At 34.0% G+C, this 23,224-nt stretch overlaps 1 protein-coding gene across 11 annotated transcripts in view; it reads left to right on the forward strand.

Annotated features, from left to right (window-relative positions):
* Positions 1-23,224, forward strand: part of ZBBX (zinc finger B-box domain containing) — a 116,286-nt gene that overhangs the window by 42,284 nt on the left and 50,778 nt on the right. For 8 of the 11 annotated variants that reach the window (XM_073897752.1, XM_073897781.1, XM_073897763.1 and 5 more), the window contains 2 exons: positions 19,898-20,056; positions 21,051-21,095. The exons of 1 other annotated variant lie outside the window; for it this stretch is intronic. In XM_073897752.1, coding sequence (XP_073753853.1) covers positions 19,898-20,056; positions 21,051-21,095 — 204 coding nt within the window. The remainder of the gene's footprint in view (positions 1-19,897; positions 20,057-21,050; positions 21,096-23,224) is intronic. 2 more of the 11 variants (XM_073897766.1, XM_025869715.2) reach the window with 1 other exon arrangement.

A 23,224-nucleotide genomic window follows, 5' to 3' on the forward strand; every position in this document is an offset into this window, starting at 1 on the left:
CTGATAGTTTTTTGGTGGAGTCTTTATGGTTTTCTATATATAGTATTATGTCATCTACAAATAATGACCATTTTACTTCTTCCTTTCCAACTGGATTGCCTACTGTTTCTTTTTCTATGCTGTGGCTAGGATTTCCAGTGATCTGTGGAATAAAAGTGGTGAGAATGGGCATGTTTGTCTTGTTCCCAATCTTAGAAGAAAAGCTTTCAGCTTTTCACCATTGAGTATGATGTTAGTTTTGGGTTTGTCATATATCACCTTTATTGTGTTGAGATACTTTCTTTCTTTCTTGATAGTTTTATTATAAAGTTTTCTTGTCTTTCTTGTTGATAGTTTTTATTATAAATGGATGCTGAATTTTGTCAAGTGCTTTTTTTGGCATCTGTTAAGAAGATTGTGATTTTTTCCTTCATTTTGTTAATGCAGTGAATCCTGTTGATTGATTTGTGGATGTTGAACCATTCTTGCATCCCTGGAATAAATCTCACTTGATCATGGTGTATGATCCTTTTAATGTGTTGTTGAATTTGGTTTGCTAATATTTTGTTGAGAATTTTTGCATCTATGTTCATTAGCGATATTAGACTGTAATTTTCTTTTTTTGTGGTATCCTTGTATGGTTTTGGTAACCATGACCTCATGTGATGGTGACCTCATAAAATGAATCTAGAGTATTCCTTCCTTTTCAATAATTTAGAAGAGTTTGAGAAGGATAAGTATTAAATTGTGTTTTTTGTTTTTTGTTTTTGTTTTTTTTTTTGAGTGTTTGGTAGTGTTTATCAGTGAAGCCATCTGGTCATAGACTTTTGTTTGTTGGGAGTTTTTTGATTACTGATTCAGTCTCCTTATTCTAGTAATCTATTGAGGTCTTCTTTTCCTTTATGATTAATCTTAGAAGATTGTATGTTTCTAGGAATTTATCCATTTCTTCTAGGTTGTCCAATTTGTTAGTGTAAACTGTTCATAGTATTCTCTTATGATCCTTTATTTCTGTGGATCTGTTGTATCTTCTCTTTCATTTTTGATTTTGTTTATTTGAGTCCTTTTCTTTTTCTTGATGATTCTAGCTAAAGGTTTGCCAATTTTATCTTTTCAAAGAACCAGCTTTTAGTTTCATTGATCTTTTCAATTTTGTTTCTCTATTCATTTGTTTCTGTTCTGATCTTTATTATTTTCTCCATTCTACTAATTTTGTGCTCCTTTTGTTCTTTTTCTAGTTCCTTTGGATATAAAAGTAAGATTGTTTATTTGATAATTTTTGTTTTTCTTGAGGTACACCTCACTATGCTCACTATGAACTTTCCTCGTAGGACTACTTTAGCTACATCTCAAAAATTTTGGAATATTTATTTCAATTTTAATTTGTCTCAAGGTATTTTTTTAGTTTCTCTTTGATTTTTATTATTGTCCCATCAGTTCAGTAGCATGCTTTTTTATCTCCATATATTTGTGATTTTTTCCTCTCTTTTTCTTGTAATTGATTTCTAGTTTTATACTACTTGGTTGGGAAAAAAATGCTTGTTATGATTTCAGTCTTCTTAAATTTATTGAGACTTATTTTGTAGCCTAACATGTGATCTATCCTAGAGAAAGTTCCATGTGCACTTGAGAAAAATGTTTATCCTGTTGCTCTTGGATGGAATGTTCTGTGTATATCTATTAGGTATATCTAGTCTAATGTTTCATATAAGGCTGATATTTCCTTATTGATTTTCTATCTGGATGACCTATCCACTGGTGTAAGTGGGGCATTAGAGTCCCCTACTATTATTTTATCACTGTCAATTTCTTCCTTTAGGTCTGTTAATATATATATATGTATATTTAGGTAAATATGTAAATATATATATCCTATGTTGGGTTTATAAATATGTACAAATATTATCTTTTCTTGTTGGATTTTCCTCTTTATTATTATGTAATGCCTTTCTTTGTATTTTATTACAGTTTTTGTTTTAACATCTGTTTTGTCTGATATAAGTATAGCTACACCAACAGTTTTTTTTTCATTTCCGTTTGCATGGAATATCTTTTTCTATCCCTTCACTTTCAGTCTGTGTATGTTGTTAGTTCCGAAGTGAGTCTCTTGTAGGCAACATATAGATGGGTCTTTTCTTAATCCATTCAATCGATATTCTGCGTTTTTTGATTGAAGGATTTAGTCCATTTACATTAGAGCGATTATTGATAAGTATGTGCTATTGACATTTGGTTGTTCTTTGGCTGTTTTTGTAGTTTTTCTCTGTTCCTTTCTTCTTCTCTTGTTCTCTTCCCTTGTGTTTTGATTATGTGTTATGTTTAGATTCCTTTTTCATTATCTTTTGTATCTCTACAATAGGTTTTTGCTTTGTACTTAACATGAGGTTCACAGATAATGGTCTATCTGTGTGTATATGTGCATGTATCTCTCTCTATATATATATATGCACACATATATATATTTCATAGTCTTTTTTAAGTTGATAGCAACTTAAGTTCGAAAGCATTCTAAAAACTATACATTTTTACTCTCCTGCCATAACATTTTATGTTTTTGGTGCTATATATTACATTTTTTTAAATTTTCTATATCTCTTAACTAATTATTGTAGTTATAGTTAATTTTACTACTTTTTTTTGCAAAGCATTTTTTTTAAAGATTTTATTTATTTATTTAATTGACAGAGAGAGCGAGACAGCGAGAGAGGGAACACAAGCAAGGGGAGGGTCAGAGGGAGAAGCAGGCTTCCCGTGGGGCAGGGAGCCCGATGCGGGGCTCGATCCCAGGACCCTGAGATCATGACCTGAGCTGAAGGCAGTTGCTTAACCAACTGAGCCACCCAGGTGCCCCAACTTCACTACTTTTATCTTTTAACATTTGTGCTAGCTTTATAAGTGACTAGTCTGCTAACTTTATTATATATTTGCTTTCTCTTGTTATCTCTCCTTCAATTCTGAATGATAGCCTTGCCGGTTAGAGTATTCTTGGTTGGAAGTTTTTTCCTTTGAGCACTTGGAATATATCATGACACTATCTTCTGGCCTATAAATTTCTGCTAAAAATGTAGTTGATAGTCTTTTGGGGGTTTCCTTGTACATAACAAGTTGTTTTTCACTTGCTGCTTTTACGATTCTCTCTTTATCTTGAGCTTTTGACCTTTTAATTAGAGTGTGTCTGGTGTAGGTTTTTTTTGGACTTATTTTTTTTTGGAACTCTCTGTGCTTCCTGGACCTACATGTCTGTTTCCTTCTCAGGTTAGGGAACTTTTGAGATATTCTTTCTTCAAATAAGCTTTCTGCTATTTTTTTGTCTTTCTCTTCTCCTTCAGAAACCCCATAATGTGAATGTTATTCTGCTTGATGTTGTTGTATGTGTCCTGTAAGGTATCTTTACTTTTCTAATTTGTTGTTTTTGTTGCTCTGTTTGGATGGTTTCCACTGCCCTGTCTTTCAGATTTCTAATCCATTCTTCTTCCTTATCTAGTCTCCTATTGAACCCCTCTATTGTATTTTTCAGTTTAGTTATTGTATTCTTCAGTTCTTGAGTTCTGTTTGGTACTTTCTTATTTATTTATTTTTTATTTCTTTGTTGAATTTTCAATGTGTTCATCCATTCTTCTTCTGCATTTAGTGAGCATCTTTATGACTATTACTTTGAACTCTTTTCAGGTAAATTACTTATTTATGTTCCATTGGGTGTTTTACTGTGGCTTTATCTTATTCTTTTTGTTTGGAACATATTCCTCTGTTTCCTCAACTTGCTTTTTTCTCTGTGTTTGTTTCTGTGTACTAGGTGAAACAGCTACCTTGAGTGATCTTGTGTAGATGAGGAACCTTATTGTTCAACCTTGCTTTAGTTCTTGGTTCTTTTGAACCATTGTGATTATCTAAGCAATCTGATTTGTTCCTGATAAATCCCAGTTGTTGAATTTGTTCCCAGCCCTGCCAATGTTCCAAAGGGTGGGGTCTCAGCCAGCACCTAGTTTCAGGCCTACTGAACCCATACCCTCAAGTAGCAGCTTTTAAGTATGCAAATATATACAGTCCTTTGGAACCACAGTTGCAATCCTGCTGGCCTCCAGACCAGGCAGTTCAGAGCTGTCCCCTTCATGGCAGTTGTAAAAATCAAGACTTTAGATATATACGCTCCTTTCTGGGAGATACTAGTGAGCTGTAGCAAGGTCCAGGGAGAGTGCAAAGCTACATCCCCCAGCCTACATTCCCTGAGAGCTCCTCCATTGCTTCTATATGTGTGGTAAACTGAAGCCTACCTTTCAGGCTAAAGCTTCAGGACGAGTAAATAGGGCTTTTTCACAAAAAGACCATGTTTCAGTCTGCTCTGTGCCATAGGGCTGATAGCCTGCCAAGAACTTTGTCTTTGATTGTTTTAGTCCCATGAGGCTCTATAGCACAGAGCCAGGCCACGAGAGCCAGGTGTTGGACATCCCCTGTGTGGACTGTGCATACCCACCCACTGGCTTCAGCAGGGCCATAGGAGAACCTAGCACCGGGGCAAGCTCACTGACTTCACTGGGGCCACAGGGAGCATGAGTCTAGGACACAAGCCCACCAGCTTGTAGGTGGGAAAGCCTGAGGGTGGGGCCAGCCTGCAGGCTGTAGTGAGACTACAGGAGTGGGTCAGCATGCCAGAGATGAGGATTTGGGCAGTAGTGCATCTCTGTTTCTCCTACCTGTCTTAATGTGGTGCTTTTATCCTTTGTTCAGCTAGTTTTCAGATCTCCAGGTCTTTTTTAGAGGGAATTGATCTGTATGTAGCTGTGGATTTGGTGTGTCCGTTGTGGGAGGTGAGGTCAGGATCCTCCTACCTAGCTGTCTTGAACGGCTGTCTCAGTAAACTGCATTTATAATCAGGAGCATGTGTCCAGGTCCTCATTTATTTTTATTATCTTTTTATGTGTCGGGGGGAATACTAATACATAAATCTTTGATTAATAGAATCTGTGGTTTTCATTAAACTTTTAGAGGTAAGGTAAATCCAAGGGTCCTTTAAGTTCTACTTAAAGTTATACTTAAATGATGCTAGAATAAGCAATAAATTTTAGCCACATGAATTTTGCATTTCCAGAATTTGATTTTTATCTAGCTTGCAATAAGCAGTTTTTTTATCCATTGATATTTTTGTACCACTCATGCAAATACCATATCTGTTTTTAGAAAGATGATGAGAAGATCTGTATTTAAACATGATTCTGTTGTGAGTTCCCTTGTTGCAACATTCTTTCACCCTGTAAATATTTAGTTTTCTCCTGTTTCTTCATGTATTCATATGGGAACTTTTACCCAAATTGTTTTTCTTTTCCAGTTCCTACTATATGGAAATTCCCATCTTTGCTTCTCTGCCTTTCTAGTTGCCCTAAAGTTAACTTTTTTTTCTCTTTCTTTTGATCCCAACACTAGATGAAACCTTTGATAAAATCATTTATGGATATTTCCTTCAACTTTCATAGGAAAAGCAGAGTTGACTCTATGGTAAAGCCTGTTATTAGGGAACAAATTTGAACTAAAACAATCTGTAAAGATGTATTCATCAGACAAGCAAAATAACAATTTTGTGTAGAAATAGAAGATATATGTATATATATATACATATATATGTATATATATATATATATATAACCTCCTGAGCATCCCAGGTGCCCCAATGGGCTTATTGCATTTTATCCTAGACCTATGATAATTTTAGGAGTTTAGGGAAGGCCACTCAAATCCTATGGCACTTTGCAACCACAGCCATAACAAAAACAGTTAACAATCCTGCCATACCATTAACATACATACCTTGAGGATTTGTGCTTCCTTCTCTGTGATGTAGATCCTGGGAGCAGTTCACTTCTAACAGAGATCAATCTTCATCAAAATGAAAAATCAGGATCAAACTGTTGCCTCCTTTATTAATCCATTGTTTTAAATCAGCTTCTTCATCTGTACTCACATTTTTTCCAGATAGCTTCACTTAGTGGAATGCATGGTTGTTAAATCCATTAAAATAGTTCTGCACAAAGGAGAAGCTTTATTATAGATTTTCAGCTTTTTACCTAAGGTCTTCCTATATTGCTAAGGTTTGGGTTTTAATTGTGAGACAGCTTGCCCACGATTGTCTCAAAACAGTAAGGTGCTGGAAAAGAGAAACTTAATAATCAATAAAACACCACAGTTCTACTGACATCATTCCCCTATTTACCATTTGCATATGAGGTAATTCATATCAAAGAAACCAGAACAAGCTGTACGTGAGAAATATTCCCAAAACGGGAGGAAAGTGTTTTCTCAAAAGCCAGGCCAAAAAAATTATATATATAATATAACATATAACATATATAATTTTTTAATTCCCCTTAGTGCATAATTTGGTCTTTCTGAAATAATTTTATAGTTGACAGCTATCCAAGTTCTACCTATATTCAACAGTCACTGCAATCAGTGAATTTCTTAATGGTTCTTAGGTTCTGCTTAACACGGTTTTTCTCTGTGTTTATATGTGTGTATTTCTGTATCTATTTGCCTACCAAATACAAATGAAATAACAGGTTTTAATAAAAGCCTGTGGTTGCAATAAATCTCTTCTAAAATTTTGCAACTGGAAAATCAATGGAAGTTAACACCATGAAAAGAGACATTCCAGCATTTTTTTTTCTCTGAATTTAGGAAGTAATGTAGGTCTAAATTATGTGTGAGGGGCGCCTGGGTGGCTCAGTCGTTGAGCGTCTGCCTTCGGCTCAGGTCATGATCCCAGGGTCCTGGGATCGAGCCCTGCATCGGGCTCCCTGCTCAGCAGGAAGCCTGCTTCTCCTTCTCCCTCTCCCCCTGCTTGTGTTCCCTCTCTCGCTGTGTCTTTCTCTGTCAAATAAATAAATAAAATCTTTAAAAAAATAAATAAATAAATGATGTGTGAATTTCTTTGAGTTGAAACTTCTGGATCACATAAGGAGGCATGGCTTTGTCAACATGAGTATTAATATTTATTGCTGGACAGCCAGGGTTTGGGATAATGATGGAATTTAGAGTTTTGAAGCACTGACACTACCATAAAGTGTATCGTGTTTCTAACTAAAATAAAACTTTTACTCTTGGACCTAAACTTCTACAAGGTGCCATCCACTCCAAAATGCTATAAAATATCAACCCTCTTTACTTTTGATTAATGATACATTGTCAGAGTGATGAATTCTTCTAGAGTGTAATTTGAAAGATAATATCATTCTAGGGAGAAAAAAGTTCAGGTAAGAATTTAGAACAGTTACCAGGTGAAAGCCTGCCATCACACAGTATAGTGAAGGATTGGGGGGGAATCTGGAAATGCTGACAGTAAATCACATTCTTTGGCTTTAGTTTAAGCTTCTATCCTACAGTGAGATATATGATTTACTATCTTCCCTGAAGGCTGTTTTGGTTTGATTTTTAAACATTTTTAGCATGTAGAAAAGTTGCACAGGTCACTTTCTTCATTTTCAGTCCCCCCCCCTTTCCTGTTGCTACCTATTAGTACTGTTACATCTAAATTTTCATATTTAGAAGATGGAAATATAATTATCTTTGAGTGTTAAAATTTGATAATATCTTAATAGATAAGGTACAGTGTTTGGTACTTAATATGCATAGTTATCTATTTTAAGTGTTTTGTAACAACCTTAACATTCTTGTTCATTGGTTACTTATTACTTAAAGATGATAGTTGGTATACTATTAAGTGAAAGATAATGTGTTTTGTGTTGCAAATCTAGGTGTGTCCATCTAAGCAGAGACAAAAGACTGCAGGGGTGTATACCAACCGGTTAATAGTGGTTACCTCTGTGAAGTACTACTCATTAATTGGAAGGAATGTCTGTTTGTTACTTTTTAATATGTGGCATTATGATTTTTTACTGGGTTTCTATAATTTTTTTTAAAAATGTTGCTAATTGAAGGCTAGGTCTATGTTAACTATTTCTCAGTAAGGATGCTCTTGAGTATTTTGGGTAGGAACTTTTTTCTTGAGCTACACCGTTCCTCAGATTTCAGAATACTCATTAAACGTGGTTATCACCCATTAAATATCACTAATGCTCTACAATGAGTGTGAAAACCCAAAACACCTTCCCACATTCTCAAATTTCCTTGCCCCAGTTAGGAAGTACTGATCCTTATATTAGTTAGGTCTCTTTGCACTAGTTTGGGACAAAGAATTGTTTCTTGTTGCTAAAGGCCTCAAAGATGTCTTCCCGTGTATGGGAGTAGGGTTGATGCAGCAGAACATATTCAGAACCAGGACTGGAAATTGGAAAGCTGTTGAGAGCCAAGGCAGACTTCTTCTTCCACTTTCAACTTTATTTTTTTTTTCTGTGTATCTACTTTATTCTTTTCTTATAATTAACAAATTCTGAATTAGATTATAGAGCATCAGTGACAGAGAGAACAAGTGTTGCTTTCTTGATTCCAAATCTGAGTTCTCATGAATTCAATGAAGACTAGGTGCTTACTTCTTGTCCAATGAGCCATGGCCCAGAGGACAGAAATATGTTGAGTGATTGTGTCTCCCATGGTGGGACTGGTGGAGAGGAGCACTACTGTGGGTCAGGGAGAAATAACATAGAAGGGGACATTATAGGAAACTGAGTATTCACCTTAATACAAGTCTCCGCTGCAGTTAGATCTAGTGATGCAGGAAGCTAATTGTCTATTGATTTATTTTTTAGTCCAGACTCTTTATTGAGGTTTAATTTACACACTCTGAAGTTCACATTGTAAGTGTACAATTCAATGATTTTTTAAGGATTTACAAACCTGTGCAACAATCACCACAATTGAGTTTTAGAACATTTTCATCACAACAAAAAACTTCCTGGTACTTTTTGCAATCAACCCCTGCTCCCACTTTTAGCCCCAGGCAACTACTGGTCTGCTTTCTGTTGGTATAGATTTATCTTTTCTAGAAATTTCATATAAATGGAATCATTCCTGTGCAATCTTTTGTGTCTGACTTCTTTCGCTTACCATAAAGTTCTTCCACATTATTGCATGTTCATTGTAGGAGTTCATTCCTTATTAATGCTAAATAATATTCCATTGTGTGGATATATCATATTTTGTTTATCTAGTCATCAACTGATGGATATATAGATTGTTTAGGCTTTTGGTGTTTTGAAGTTTGGACAAAAACATAAAAGGAATTTGGACTAAAAAATAATAGGTAAGTAGTTTCCTGCATCGCTGTAGAATAGTGCTGTTATGTTATGTGTACAGAAATTTGTGTAGACTGTTTTCATCACTTGTAGGTAAATATCTGGGAATGGAATTGTTGACTCCCAAGGTAAGTATTTGTTAGCTTTTAAAGGAGATACCAAACTGTTTTCTAAAATATCTGTAACATTTTACCTTTCCCACCAATAATATATGAGGGTTTCATTTTCTCCACATCCTTGCCAAAACTTAGTATTGTCAAATGTCTTTTGCATTATAGCTATTCTAGTATGTATGTCATAATATCTCATTGTGGTTCTAATTGCATTTCTTTAATGACTAATGATGTTGAACATCTTTTCATTTGCTTATTAGCCATCTGTATGTCTTTGGTGACATGTTGATTCAAATTTTTTGGCCATTTTAAAATTGCATGGTTTATTTTTGTGTTAGTGAGGTTTAAGGGTTCTTTATACATTCTGGATGTAGGTCCTTATCAGATACATGATTTTCAAATATTTTCTCCTAATCCAGATAGCTTGACTTTTTACATGAAATTTAAAAAATACTAATTCTAGATTTTTTGCATTTCCATATACATTTTAGAATAAGGCTGTAAATTTTAGGATAAGATTGTCAATTACTATAAAAAAACCCAAACAAATGCAAAACCTGATGGAATTTTGATATAGAATGTATGGCATCCACAGATTAAGTTTGTTCTTAAAAGCCTTAATTTATCAATTTTTTATTTTATGGATCATATTTATGAACACTTTGTTTATGTATTCATACATTGATGCTTGGGTTACTTCTATCTCTTGGCTATTCTAAACAGTTCTTCTATGAGCATGGGTATGTAGACACTTCTTTGAGACCCCACTTTCAATTATTTTGAATATGTATGTAGAAATGGAATTGATAGATCATATGTTAAGTCTATTTTTAATTTTTGAGGAAATTCCTTTTTTTTTTTTTTTTACTGCAGCTTAACTATTTTACAATCCCATTAATAGCGCACAAGGGTTCTAATTTCTCCCCCTGCTCACCAACACTTGTTATCTTTTATTTGCTTGATAGTAGCCATCCTAATGGGTGTGAGATGACATCTCATTGTGTCCATATACATAATAGGGTAAGCTTGTCAGTTGTTACAAAGAAATATCCTGATGGGATTTTGATAAAGATTTTGCGTAGTATACAGATTGATTTGGGAAAATTGCCATCTTAACAATATTGAGTCTTTCAGTCTATAACATGATTTTGTTCCATTTATTTAGATCTTATTTATCTCATCAATGTTTTATACTTTTTAGTTTTAAATTCATATACTTTTTTTGTTAAATGTTTTCATAAGTATTTTATTCTTTTTGATGTTACTCTGGGTACTTCTTTTCTTAATTTTAGTTTTGGGTTGTTCATTGCTATATATATATATATATATATATATATATATGTATATATATATATAATTGATTTTTGAGTATTGATCTTGAGTCTTGTGACCTTGATAAATTCACTTATTATAGTAGCTGTTTTGTTTGTTTGTTTGTTTGTTTGTTTGTTTTAGATACCTTAGGATTTTCTACATGCAGGATCATATCCTCTACAAGTAAAAAACAGTTTTACTTCTTCCTTTTTAATCTAGATGCTTTTAATTTTTTTTTTCTTGTCTTATTGTGTTCGCTAGAGCCACCAGTCAAATTTAAATAGAAATGGCAAGTGTTTACATTCTGGCCTTGTTCCCGATTAAGGGCAAAACATTTAATCTTTTTTACCAATAGTTGTGATGTTTGCTACAGGTTTTTCATAGATGCTTTTACCATGAGGAAGTCCCTTTGTATTCCCTGCTTCTTTTTACCTGTTTTTATTGAAATGATCATGTTGTTTTGTCTCTTATTTTTTTTTTTAAAGATTTTATTTATTTATTTGAGAGAGAGAGAATGAGAGATAGAGAGCACGAGAGGGAAGAGGGTCAGAGGGAGAAGCAGACTCCCCGCCGAGCAGGGAGCCTGATGTGGGACTCGATCCCGGGACTCCAGGATCATGACCTGGGCCGAAAGCAGTTGCTTAACCAACTGAGCCACCCAGGCTCCCGTTTTGTCTCTTATTAATACGCCTTTTTTATAATACTTGATTTTTAGATGTTCGGTTAAGAATGCATTACTGGATATAATTTCACTTGGTCATGACTCATAATTTATGTATTGGGGGGATCAGATTTGCTAATATTTTGTGAAGGAATTTTGCATCTAAGTTCATGTGGGATATTAGTCTGTAGTTTTATGTTCCTGGAATGTGCTTGTCTACTTTGGTGTCAGGGTTGTGTTGGCCTCATAAAATGAATTTAGAAGTATTTCTTTCTCTTTTTTCTGAAAATGTTTGTGTTAGATTGGTATAATTTCTTCCTTAAATATTGGGTGGACTTTACCAGTGAAACAATCTGAGTCTGGAATTTTTTTCATGGAAAGATTTTGAATTATTAGTTCAGTTTCTTTACCTTATTGTTCTATTCTCATTTTCTATTCATGAGTAAGTTTAGGTGATTTGTGTTTTTCATTGAATTTATCCATTCAATCTAAGTTGTCCAATTTATTGGCATAAGTTTTTAGATTCCTTTATGATCCTCTAAAATCTATAGGTCTATACTGATGTTCTTTCTTTCATTATTGATTTTGCTAATTTGTATTTTATTCTTCTTTTTGGGGGTCAGTTTAGCTAACGATTTATAAATTTTCAAGTCTTTTTAACAAACCCAATTTTAGTTTTATTGATTTTTTAAAAATTTTGTTATATTTCATTGATTCTGATCTTTATTTTCTGATTCCTACCTACTTTTGGACTTCTTTTCTTTGATTTTTTTCCCCTACTTTCTTGAATGAGGATTAGATTAGATTATTGATTTTAGATCTTCTTCCTTTCCAAAACAACCTTTTGAAGCTATAAATTTCAGTCTAACCACTGCTTTAACTGTATCTTATATATTTTGATTTGTTATGCTTAATCAATTCAAGATTATTTACTAATATCCCTTGTGATATATTTTTTTATCCAAAGGTTATTTAGGAGCAAGTTGCTCAATTTCTAAATATTTTATGATTTCCCAAATTATTTGTTGCTGATTTCTAATTTTTTGTTGTTATTGAGGTCAGAGAACATATTTTATGTGATTTCAATTCTTACAAATTTATTAATACTTATTTTATGTGGAGCATATAGTCTATCTTTTTTTTGTTTGTTTGTTTTTGGCCTAGCACTTCAGCATATAGTCTATCTTAAAGAATGTCCCATATGAGCTTGAAAAGAATTCATATTCTGTTGTTGTGAGGTCAGGGGTTCTTTATTTGTCTCTTAGATTAAATTACTTCATGGTGGTTTTCAAGTTTTTTAAATCCTTACTGACTTTCTGCCTAGCTGTTTCATTAATTTCTGAGGAGGGGATTGAAATATTTTGCGGTTCTGTTGCTACATATGTAATTGTTATAGGTATAATTGATCATAAATATAACTATAGCTTCCTTTTATATTGACTCATTATTATAAAATATCCCCTTTCTTCCTTTTTTTTTTTTGCCTTATTAATATAGCCCCTCCAACACTCTTAGGATTATTAATTTCAAGGTATATATTTTTCATCTTTTTACTTTTAACCTACTTGTCTTTGGATCTAAAGTCAGGCTCTTATCAACAGCATATATTTGGGTCTTGCAGGGTTTCTTTGCTTTTTTTTTTTTTTTAACCAAGTCTGACAATTTCTGTCTCAATTGGTGGGTTTAGTCCATTCATATTTAATGTAATTAATGATGTAATTGGATTTACATCTTCCATGTTGCTATTTGTTTTTCTTATGCCTTTGTCGTTTTTGTTCCTTTTTTCCTTCCTTACTGCTTTCTTTTGTGTTAAAGATTTTTTTTATCATTCAATTGAAATTAATTTTTTGGGTGTGTGTGTATGCATGCACACACATGTGTGTGCACATGTTTATTTAGTGGTTGTTTTAGGCATTACAATATATGTCTTATAACACTTTACTTCACATTAATACTGACTGTGGTAAAATATTATAACTTGGCTTTATTTTAACTCTATTTTCTCTCCATTCCTTTGTGTAGGTTATATATTATATATCAATGTTATAAATCTACAATATAGTGTCAATGTTATTGCTATATATAGCTTTATGTTTTTAAAAGAAATTAAAAAGAGAAAACAAAATATTTAAATATCTTTTATTTTTACCCATATATTTATGTTTCTGGGGATCTATCTTTCTTGTGGATTTTATTTATTTATTTGTGTATGTATGTATGTATTTTTAAGATTTTATTTATTTATTTAACAGAGAGTGAGCACAAGCAGGGGGAACAGCAGGCAGAGGGAGAGGGAGAAGCAAGGTTCCTCACGGAGCGGGGAGCCCGATGTGGGTCTCGATTCTGGGATCATGACCTGAGCAGAAGGCCCATGCTTAGCAGACTGAGCCACCCAGGCGCCCTCTTCTGGTGGATTTAATACCTTTCAGCTTTAAAACCTTTCTTTAGCACTTGTTAAGACCGATCTACTGGTAATGAATTATCTCTTACTTTATCTGTTTGGGAGTATCTTTATGTTTGATTTCATTTTTGAAGGACAGTTTTCCTAATATAGACTTATTTTTGGCAGTTTTTTCCTTTTGGCACTTTGCATCATTCTACTGCTTTTTGGTCTCAATTTTTTTCAGATACAAAATCAGTTTGTTATTCATATTTATGTGCTCTTTCTTATATGTGATGAGTAATTTTTCTCATTCCTTTCAAGATTTTCTGTTTATCTTTGACTTTCAGTAGTTTGGTTATGAGTTGTTTTGGTATGGATCTCTGTATATTTATCTTTCTTGGGGCTCGTTGAGCTTCTTGGATTTCTAAAGTAATAATTTTTAAGTTTGGAACCATCTTTTTTTCATATATATTTTTCTTCTCATTTCTCTGTGATACTCTCACTAAATGTATGTGGGATGCTTGATGCGGTTCTGTAGGTCTGTAAGGCTGTTTTCATTTTCTTTATACTTTTACTTTTTACTTTTCAAATTAGATAATTTATCTCTCTTTCTTCAAGCACACTGAATTTTTTTTCCATTTCAAATATTTCGTAATCTATTTTGGTCATAATCAAGATTTTTCATTTGGTTCATTTTTATGATTTCCATTTTTAAAGCAGCCCCTCTATCACCCTCTCCTTTTCAGAATCATCCCATTAAATGTTTGACTAGTCTGCTGCTCACCCTAATTGGGACCAAAGCCTCAGGCTCTCATAGCTGTACGTTTTCCGCATTCATTTATAACCAAATTTGCTAGTTCACTGTTAATGCCACTATAATTTTAAGATTCTGCCCTCTGCCAGGAATCAAGTACACTCCTTGTTCAGTCTTGCCCTAATAACATTGACCAACTTGGGAAGGGAGATCTAAGAAAGAGCCATAGATTTTTGCTGTTCTTCAGTAATGTCATACTCGTTTTTCTTGAGTAAATATTTCTCAACTTCTTGTTAACTTTTGGTTGACTTCAGAGCCCTGAAATAGTTTTAAAAAATTTATCCAGTCTAACATTTGTTTTATGGGGATAGAATTATTTACTGACCTTTTCACTATACCATAGTCAGATGTCCTACCTCTGTCTATTGAATTGAATAGGAATCCTATTTTCGGGAAATTTGAACTATTTCTCTTACTTACAGAGAAGTAGTATATTGTGATCTAGATAAAATGGTAGCAATCATTTGGATGCACTACTTTGTGTCATCAATTTGGTAGGTGATTTTCATACAGGATGTATATTTTTCACATCTCTGTAAGGTAGATATGGTTTTCATTTTATAGGCTTTGAAAGGTAAGTGATTTTCCCTTTTATGCTATTATTAACAATGCCATTGATTTTCTGTGTTGACACTGACTTAGATAGCTTGAGTATAAGGAAGGAATGTTCAAATAGGATTTTTAGTCATTTTTATGTCAGTAAGTCAGTGAAATTTGAGTCAACCAACATTTCTCAAGTACTTAACCAGTGTCAAGCAATGTTCTAGTTGCAAAGTGTGAAGGATGAAGGATAGGGCTGCAGGAAGGAGAGGCAAAAGAAGGTGATAAAAAGCATGGATAAGTTAGAATAAGACATGGTCCCCTCTCTCAAGGAATTCATGATCATGAAGGGAAGACAGATGTATTCAACCAATTGTAATGCAACTGAATGGTAGGACACAGGATTCTTAAACCTTAATAAACATTCAAATTACATGGTAAGCTGCAGATTCTGATTCAGGGGTTCTGAGTGGGACCTGAGATTTTGTATTTTTAACAAGTTTCCAGTTGATGCTGCTGCTGCTGATATATAGATTACACATTGAGGAGCAAAGCTCTAGTACTGATGTAAGCAAGGAGTTATAAGCCACATAAAACAAAACAACAACAAAAAAAGAAAATATGTAAATTTTGGTGCAGTTAGTTGAAGAAGAAAACTTGTTTCAGAGAGATTAAATAATTTGCCTTTCTGAGCTATTTTTTATAATGCCATTGAGATATATTAGAACTGGATAACATTTGATCTGGGCCTAAAATGATAAATAGAATTATAACAGGAAAGCTAGCCTTTCCCAGTAGAGAGGAAAACTTTGGCAAGGCATAGGAATAATATGTTTATGTGTGTTTATAATAGGAAATGCCCTTAAAACATTTTTTTTTCCCCCTAGGTGAAACAGAATACCCAGTTAGGAATAGTTCCAAATATGAGGCTATATTATTAGGATAATGCTTGCTGAAGTAGAAGAAGAACCCCCAAATACCATTGAGTTAAAACAGGAAAAGTTTAATTTTTACTCACCTAGATTTCAACATGGATGTTCCTAAGACATCTCTATTTTAAACATCTCCTTCCCTCTTGATTTGGGGACTTTAATGTGTAGCACCACTATCTTAGATGTGTTACTTCCAAGGTCACTGTACATCCATCTAGCAAGCTTGCTGAACAGGAAAAGGGGTAGTTTCTTACCATCTTGCCAGTAGAGGTAAAATTCATTACTACTTCTCACATTCTGTTAAACTATCATAAGCTCCACCCAGATTATAGATTCTTCTCTGGAATAAGCATGGGAGATTGGATCTGGAGAACAGGAAGTTGCAAATCATTAACACATAAATGATATATTTTTCACATACCTAGGAATTATAAGTATTTTAAAATAGTAAGTTATAGTAGTGTGGTAAATTTCTAATCTTAATGATTTTGTTAAATTTTATATCTCTTAATTAAGAGATAGATATTTTAAGTGTGTTCTAGAATTTTACTCTTATAGAATACTTTTAATTTTGTTGTTCAGAAGTTTTGTTTTTGCAAAGTTCACTTGCCTCCCCACCAGGTAGTAGATGAGACAAGTAAAAGGAGAATCTGTTTCTCCCTTCAATTTGCTAGTGCCTAGTCAAACATGAAAATAAGCAGAATTAAGTTAGAAACAAAACTAAACAATGTAATCTCTGCATAAGCAATTATATATATAATTAGTTATATAGATAATTACATTTTTTTTTGTAAAGGAAGGAAAAATATTTTGTTTTTGCAAAGTTCACTTGCCTCCTCACCAGGTAGTAGATGAGACAAGTAAAAGGAGAATCTGCTTCTCCCTTCAGTTTGCTAGTGCCTAGTCAAACATGAAAATAAGCAGAATTAAGTTAGAAACAAAAACTAAACAATGTAATCTCTGCATAAGCAATTATATATAGAATTAATTATATATATAATTACAATTTTTTTGTAAAGGAAGGAAAAATGTTCGTATCTATGGAGATAAAATTTAATTTATTTTAAGTCTCAGGAAATCAAAAGTAAAACACATTATCTATATTAGTGTAATTCAGTAGGGAAAAGGAATTAGGCTGAGAGACGGAAGATCTTGGTTCTAACTTAAGCTGCAATATTTTGTATCCATTTGACTTTGACCTAAGCTTTATGAGCTTGAGTTTCCTTGTCTATGTAATGGGGATCACAGTATCTGTCCCTTTCCTTGCATGCTTATTTTAAGAATAAGAAAAATGTATTAACATTCTTACAACTGAGAAAAGTAATATTTTTTTAAATTAAAAAAAATTTAAGAAAAGTAATATTTAGAGTGCCTGGGTGGCTCAGTTGGTTAAGCGACTGCCTTCGGCTCAGGTCATGATCCTGGAGTCCTGGGATCGAGTCCCGCATCGGGCTCCCTGCTCAGCAGGGAGTCTGCTTCTCCCTCTGACCCTCTTCCCTCTCGTGCTCTCTATCTCTCATTCTCTCTCTCTCTCAAATAAATAAATAAAATCTTTAAAAAAAAAAGAAAAGTAATATTTAAATGTAAGATATTTTAGGAAAGAAAATTCCCATTTATTGGCATTTTGTTTATACCAAATTAATAGAACTTTAAGATATTCAGTTATAGCATTTCATTTTATTAATTATCCATGATGTTTATCATATATTTTAGCAGTAAATTTAAAAATGAAATCATTTTTGTGTGTGTGCCATTTCAGAGTCTCTTAAAATACTACCTAAAAATGTTATAACAATTAATTGGAACATTGATAGCAGAACTCATTTTAGGACAGGAATAATCTTTGATTTGTGTTATGTAAGTCAACATGTATTTGAATAATAATTCTATCTTGATAATTTTATGAAAAACTAATACTGTTGTTTTTTACTACTTTTAAGAATGTGTAAAATGGAAACTAGACCTTCTAACCACCTTTGAAACCAATAGATCACTACTCTAGGGAATTTAAAATCAGGCTTATATTGGACTACTCTGTTTAAAAAAAAAATATTTGTTTTGGTAAAGCATTACCATTGGCTTGAATTTCTCTTAAAAATAATGATTATATAGGTTATAGATATAGAAATAATGATATATAGATTATATAGATCACTGGAAAAATTTAGAGCAGATATCACTGATATCTGTGCGTACATATATGTATATATAAATGTGCATAGATCACATTAGTCATTTTTCAAAAATAATTCATTAATTCAGCATGAAATAACATTAATTAATTTGATCTTCACTGGTTTATTCCAGAATGAGTTTGCAGTGAATCTTAACAGATCTGTAAAAGGTCGTAACTGGAAAGTTTCAGTGTAATCTTAGTTATTTAGGTAACTAGATGAAAATTTAAAAATAGGAATATTTCCATGAAAAAGTACAAAATAATTATTTCTAATCCCTGCTGAAGTTATTCTCTGTCTTGAGGACATTTGCTAAAGGAGTACACCCTATTGCTTGTCTTTCTAATATCAGGTTTTCAGAATCTCACCCTGTAGGTTGTTTGGTTCAAGCTCACATGGGACCCAGAATCCTGCAGAGTCCTAGGGCAGATCGGAATATTTGCTGATAGGAGACCCCTCAAAGAACAGGCCCTTTCCAAGAGTTGCCTTTTCCTTTTCAGCTACCCTGAAGGCATGTGGAGAGGTTTTCTGAATTCTTTTTCTCATTTATTTTAATTCTTCAGTTCTTCCTCTCCCTCCCCACCACCTTATTTTTACCATATGTTATATGCCAGGCACTGTGGTAGCCATAGAAAGATTTAAGAAGACAGGATTTTTAACTTCTTTGAACTTATATGGTGAACTGTAAAAGCAAAGTATCAATAAACCTTCTAGACTTAAAAAAAAAAAAGGACTAGGTAGACACCAAAAGGTGATGTACAATGAATATTGTATGGGCTACTAGAGATCTACTTTGGGTTTGAAGAGGGTACAGAGGATGGGCACCTCACACAGCCGGAGTGAGGAGGACAAAGAAAGGTTCCTACACCTGTGGGAGTAATTTGGGATGAATCTAGGAGAAGTAGGAGTTTGCCAGGCAAAGAAAATGGTAGAGGAGGGAAGGCTTCCCTGGTAAGTGAAACTCATGAGCAAAGATACTAAATGAGGACCAACTTGGAGTTTACTAGGAACCTACAGGTAGAGGCACTTCCTGATGTGCACTTTTGAATAGTTAATGCTTTCTAAAGATGTTTTATCACCAAGGGATACTCATTACTGCTTATTCAGCCTCCTACTAGATCAGCTATATTTAGTTCTTTAGCTATGTTGTACAAAAATAACACATCTGTCTATTTGGGGTTGACATAGTGGAAAGACTATGAGTCATTAGAATTATACACACCTGGGGTCATTTCCCAGCTCTGCCACCCACTCACCATGTGACCAGGCCTAAGTTATTTAAACCATCAGAGCTTTCATTTCTTTATCCTTAAAACAGAGACAAAAATAGTAACGCTGGGGCACCTGGGTGGGTCAGTTGGTTAGGTGACTGCCTTTGGCTCAGGTCATGATCCTGGAGTCCCGGGATTGAGTCCCGCGTTGGGCACCCTGCTCAGCGGGGAGTCTGCTTCTCCCTCTGACCCTCCCCACCTCTCATGCTCTCTCTCTCTATCTCATTTTCTCTCTCAAATAAATGAATAAAAAATCTTTAAAAAAACAAAAATAATAATGCTTTAGAGTTGACTTGAAGATTAAATGATATGTTTTTAAGATACTTGGGGTAGTGTGAGACCAAACCAGCTCCTCGATAGCTGGCAGCTATCACTATTATGTTGGTTGATATAAATGTCAATTTGTATTTTGAAATATTAAATAAAATGTATTGGATTTTAGTAATCATAGAATAATAAAAATATGATTTAATGTATCTAAGTTACTTAGACTGACATATTAGTCTTTTTAGACCTGTTTTCTTTCTTTTTTAACAGGCAAAATCTCAAATATTATCCAATGTATTGGATGTTGCCCATCGGTTTATCAAGGAAGTTAATCCAGTTGAACCCAGCGGGGATAATCATTCTACAAAAGAGATTAGTAAAAGTCAGAATAAACCCAAATCTCTTCTTATACAGGGGAGCAACTCTGGGGTAAGCTAAGGAAAACAGAGTAGACATTTTCTGTCATACATGATCATGGAGACTGTCATTCATAGACTTAACTAGAGCTATAGAGTTTTGTAGATTATCACATTGTTGTTTAATATTTGAATTTTATTTTTTATGACTCAAAAACATCTTGACTGTAAAAATCCTTTTAAGGAGACTGCTTTTATTCCACTGAAGACTGTTATTTTTTTTATGAATGATTGTTTGACCATGTTGTTTTCTGGGCATTGCTACCATTTCAGGAAATGAATGAGTATTTGGGAGAAACAAGAAAAAAAAAATAACACAATGCAATATAACAATTTTATTTTAGTCAGAATTTCAGAGAGGCTAAAAATACAAAACCTTGCCAAGTTTTTATTTTTTTTTTGTTTTTTAGGTGACAGGCAATTTTATAGTTATTTAAAATTGGATTTACACCAAATTCTGGTCGTTATTCAGATTGACTACTGATCCCAAGATGTGCTAGATAAGCTTTCATCAGCTCATGTCTATATTTTGTAATAGACTTGTTGTATTGATTCTTTAGCAAGAGACAAGCTTCCTCGAATTTTGATCTATGTAATTAATCCTCATTCTTTTAGATGCCACTCACCTTTCCACTGTAGTTCAGAAAGAGTAACAGACTTGGCCAAAGTCACACAACTTGTTACTTGGTGACAGGGTCAAGCTTGAACTTCAGTTTCTTGAGTTCCTAACCCATGCTCATGGAGCAAAGAAGAAAACATGCATTATGCTCGTAGGACCTCTTTGCAGCAAAGAAACTGCTTGAGTTGTCCAGGAAAGTCAGTGTTTTTACATGGATTTCACTTTCTAATAGACCTGTTAAGGGTGATTGTGAAGAATCCCTGAATGCGTTATGGCCTCGTTATTATAATAGTAATGTGTTGAAAACTGACTCTGTGCCAGACACGGTCCTACATATTTTACATGTATTATCTCTTTCTGTCCTCTCTTAATTTTTCCCTTCTTCCAGATGAGAAAATTAGTGACAAAGATCAGTTTTTATAAATTGGCCAAGGTATGAATGAAACTTAGATTTGAACCCAGACTTTACGACTCCAAATTGTTTGCTTTTAGCCGCTCTACAGAGGCTATGGTTTTAAGGGTTTCTTCCTTCCTGCCTGCCATTTTATCTTATTTATCTTATCAATGAAAATAGTGATAAATCAACAGCTAACACTTGTTAAACACCTAACACTAGGCATTGTGCTTAATCCTTTAATTGCCTTATCATATCCAATAATCACAATAACCATGTAAGTTTCACATTATTATTACTCTGTTTAACAGATGACAAAGGCAGAGAGGAATTTAGTAACTAGCCCTACTAGAAAGCTTACACCTTTGCCTGTGCTTTTAATCCCTACAATAAATGCTGCCTTTTGTCCCCATAGGTGACTGTATATGCCATATAGACCCTCTCTACTTCTTGTCCTAACTTAAAAACTGTTAATTCAGTGGTTTCATCCAGGAGTGCACATCAGAACCAGCTGGTTCTGTTATGTTAAAGAAACATACATGACCAAATTCAGCCTCTCTTTGGGTGGGTCCACAGGTCCAGTGGTTTTAACAACTGCTAAGTCACTGTGGTGTGAGTATTCTGGTTGGATATCACTGCTATCAACCCTTAGGTGAGCGCCTGTATTCAGTGCCAAAGAGCAGTGGCTCTCCAACTGTAATAAGTAAGCATCAGAAGCACTGGGTGAGTTTGTTAAAGTGTATCCTTTCTTCTAGAAAATGGGGATATTAAAACATATCTTGCAGGAATATCATGTGGCTTAGAAGGATAATGAATATTATCCACTGGATTCCATGTGCTCTTTCAAATTTCCTATTCCCTTCAGAACTGGGTAGAGTCATGTTAGGCTCTGAGTGGAAGTGGTATATGACAGTTCTGGGCTCAAACATTTAAAAGCCAGTGTCCAGTCCTCTGACTTTCCCTATCCTGCCACTGCTGTGAGGAAGCCAAGTATTCCAAAAGCATAGCTATAAAGGCAGATGTTTTATATCTCTGATTCATTGGTTGGAAAGGAGCTACTCTGGAGACCTGCTGGAATCACTGCATACTTAAACCATTTTGTATTAAGCACTGAGTTTTCAGTGCTTCTTCATTAGTGCAGCATACATACATACACATATCATATTGATTACTGGATACCTATAAATACCTTCCCACAAACTCAGCATTTTCTTTTCTTTTCTTTTTTCTTTCTTTCTTTCTTTCTTTCTTTCTTTCTTTCTTTCTTTCTTTCTTTCTTTCTTTCTTTCTTTCTTTCTTTCTTTCTTTTTCTTTCTTTCTTTCTTTCTTTCTTTCTTTCTTTCTTTCTTTCTTTCTTTCTTTCTTTCTTTCTTTCTTTCTTTCTGAGAGAGCATGAGTAGAGGGGGGAAGGGCAAAGGGAGAAGGGGAGAGAAAATCTTAAGCAGGCTCCATGCCCCGTGCAGAGCCCAACATGGGGTTCGATTCCATGACCTTGAGATCATGACCTGAGCCAAAACAAGAGTTGGCCACTTAACTGACTGAGCCACCCAGGTGCCCCTAAAACTTAGTATTTTCAAACAAAATCTACCTCTCCTCCAAAATCTATAGATGTCACTGTTGTTGACAGCCTATCTTCTTGCTTTTCAGGTGAGCCAAGAATCGTTATTTTCTGTAGTCCTCTCTCTTCTTCCTCTGCACATCCAGTTAGTTACCATGTCTCACGCAGTCTACTGTCTAAAATCTAGCTTGAATATTTGGTCCCTTCTATCCTTATTGCTCTTCCAAATACGGAAATTAGCTTTTTCTTGAAGTGCAAAAGTTCATAACACAGAACGTGGGTTTCATTCTCTCCCTTTCTAGAAGTCAATAATAATTCCAGTTTTGTATGTATGTATTTCTTTACACAAATGTTAATGTTAAACGCTGCTCTGCAAATATGCTTTTTATACTTAACAATAGTTTTGATATTCATATAAGTAGATTCTATAGCCTTCTCATTCTATATAGTGGTTATAAAACACCCTATTTATTAGATATGAAAAGACTTTAAAATATAAAAATTTAAATTTTAAAATTTGAAATTTCCACTGACAACATTTACTTTACTTCAATCTTTTGCCAGTACAAACTAGAGTATAAAGAGTAATTTTGAAAAGTATTGTTTTGCA

The sequence above is a fragment of the Callorhinus ursinus genome, unplaced genomic scaffold, assembly GCF_003265705.2.
Source record: "Callorhinus ursinus isolate GAN/ISIS: 27379988/994484 unplaced genomic scaffold, GSC_fseal_2.0 scaffold1, whole genome shotgun sequence".
Lineage (NCBI taxonomy): Eukaryota > Metazoa > Chordata > Mammalia > Carnivora > Otariidae > Callorhinus > Callorhinus ursinus.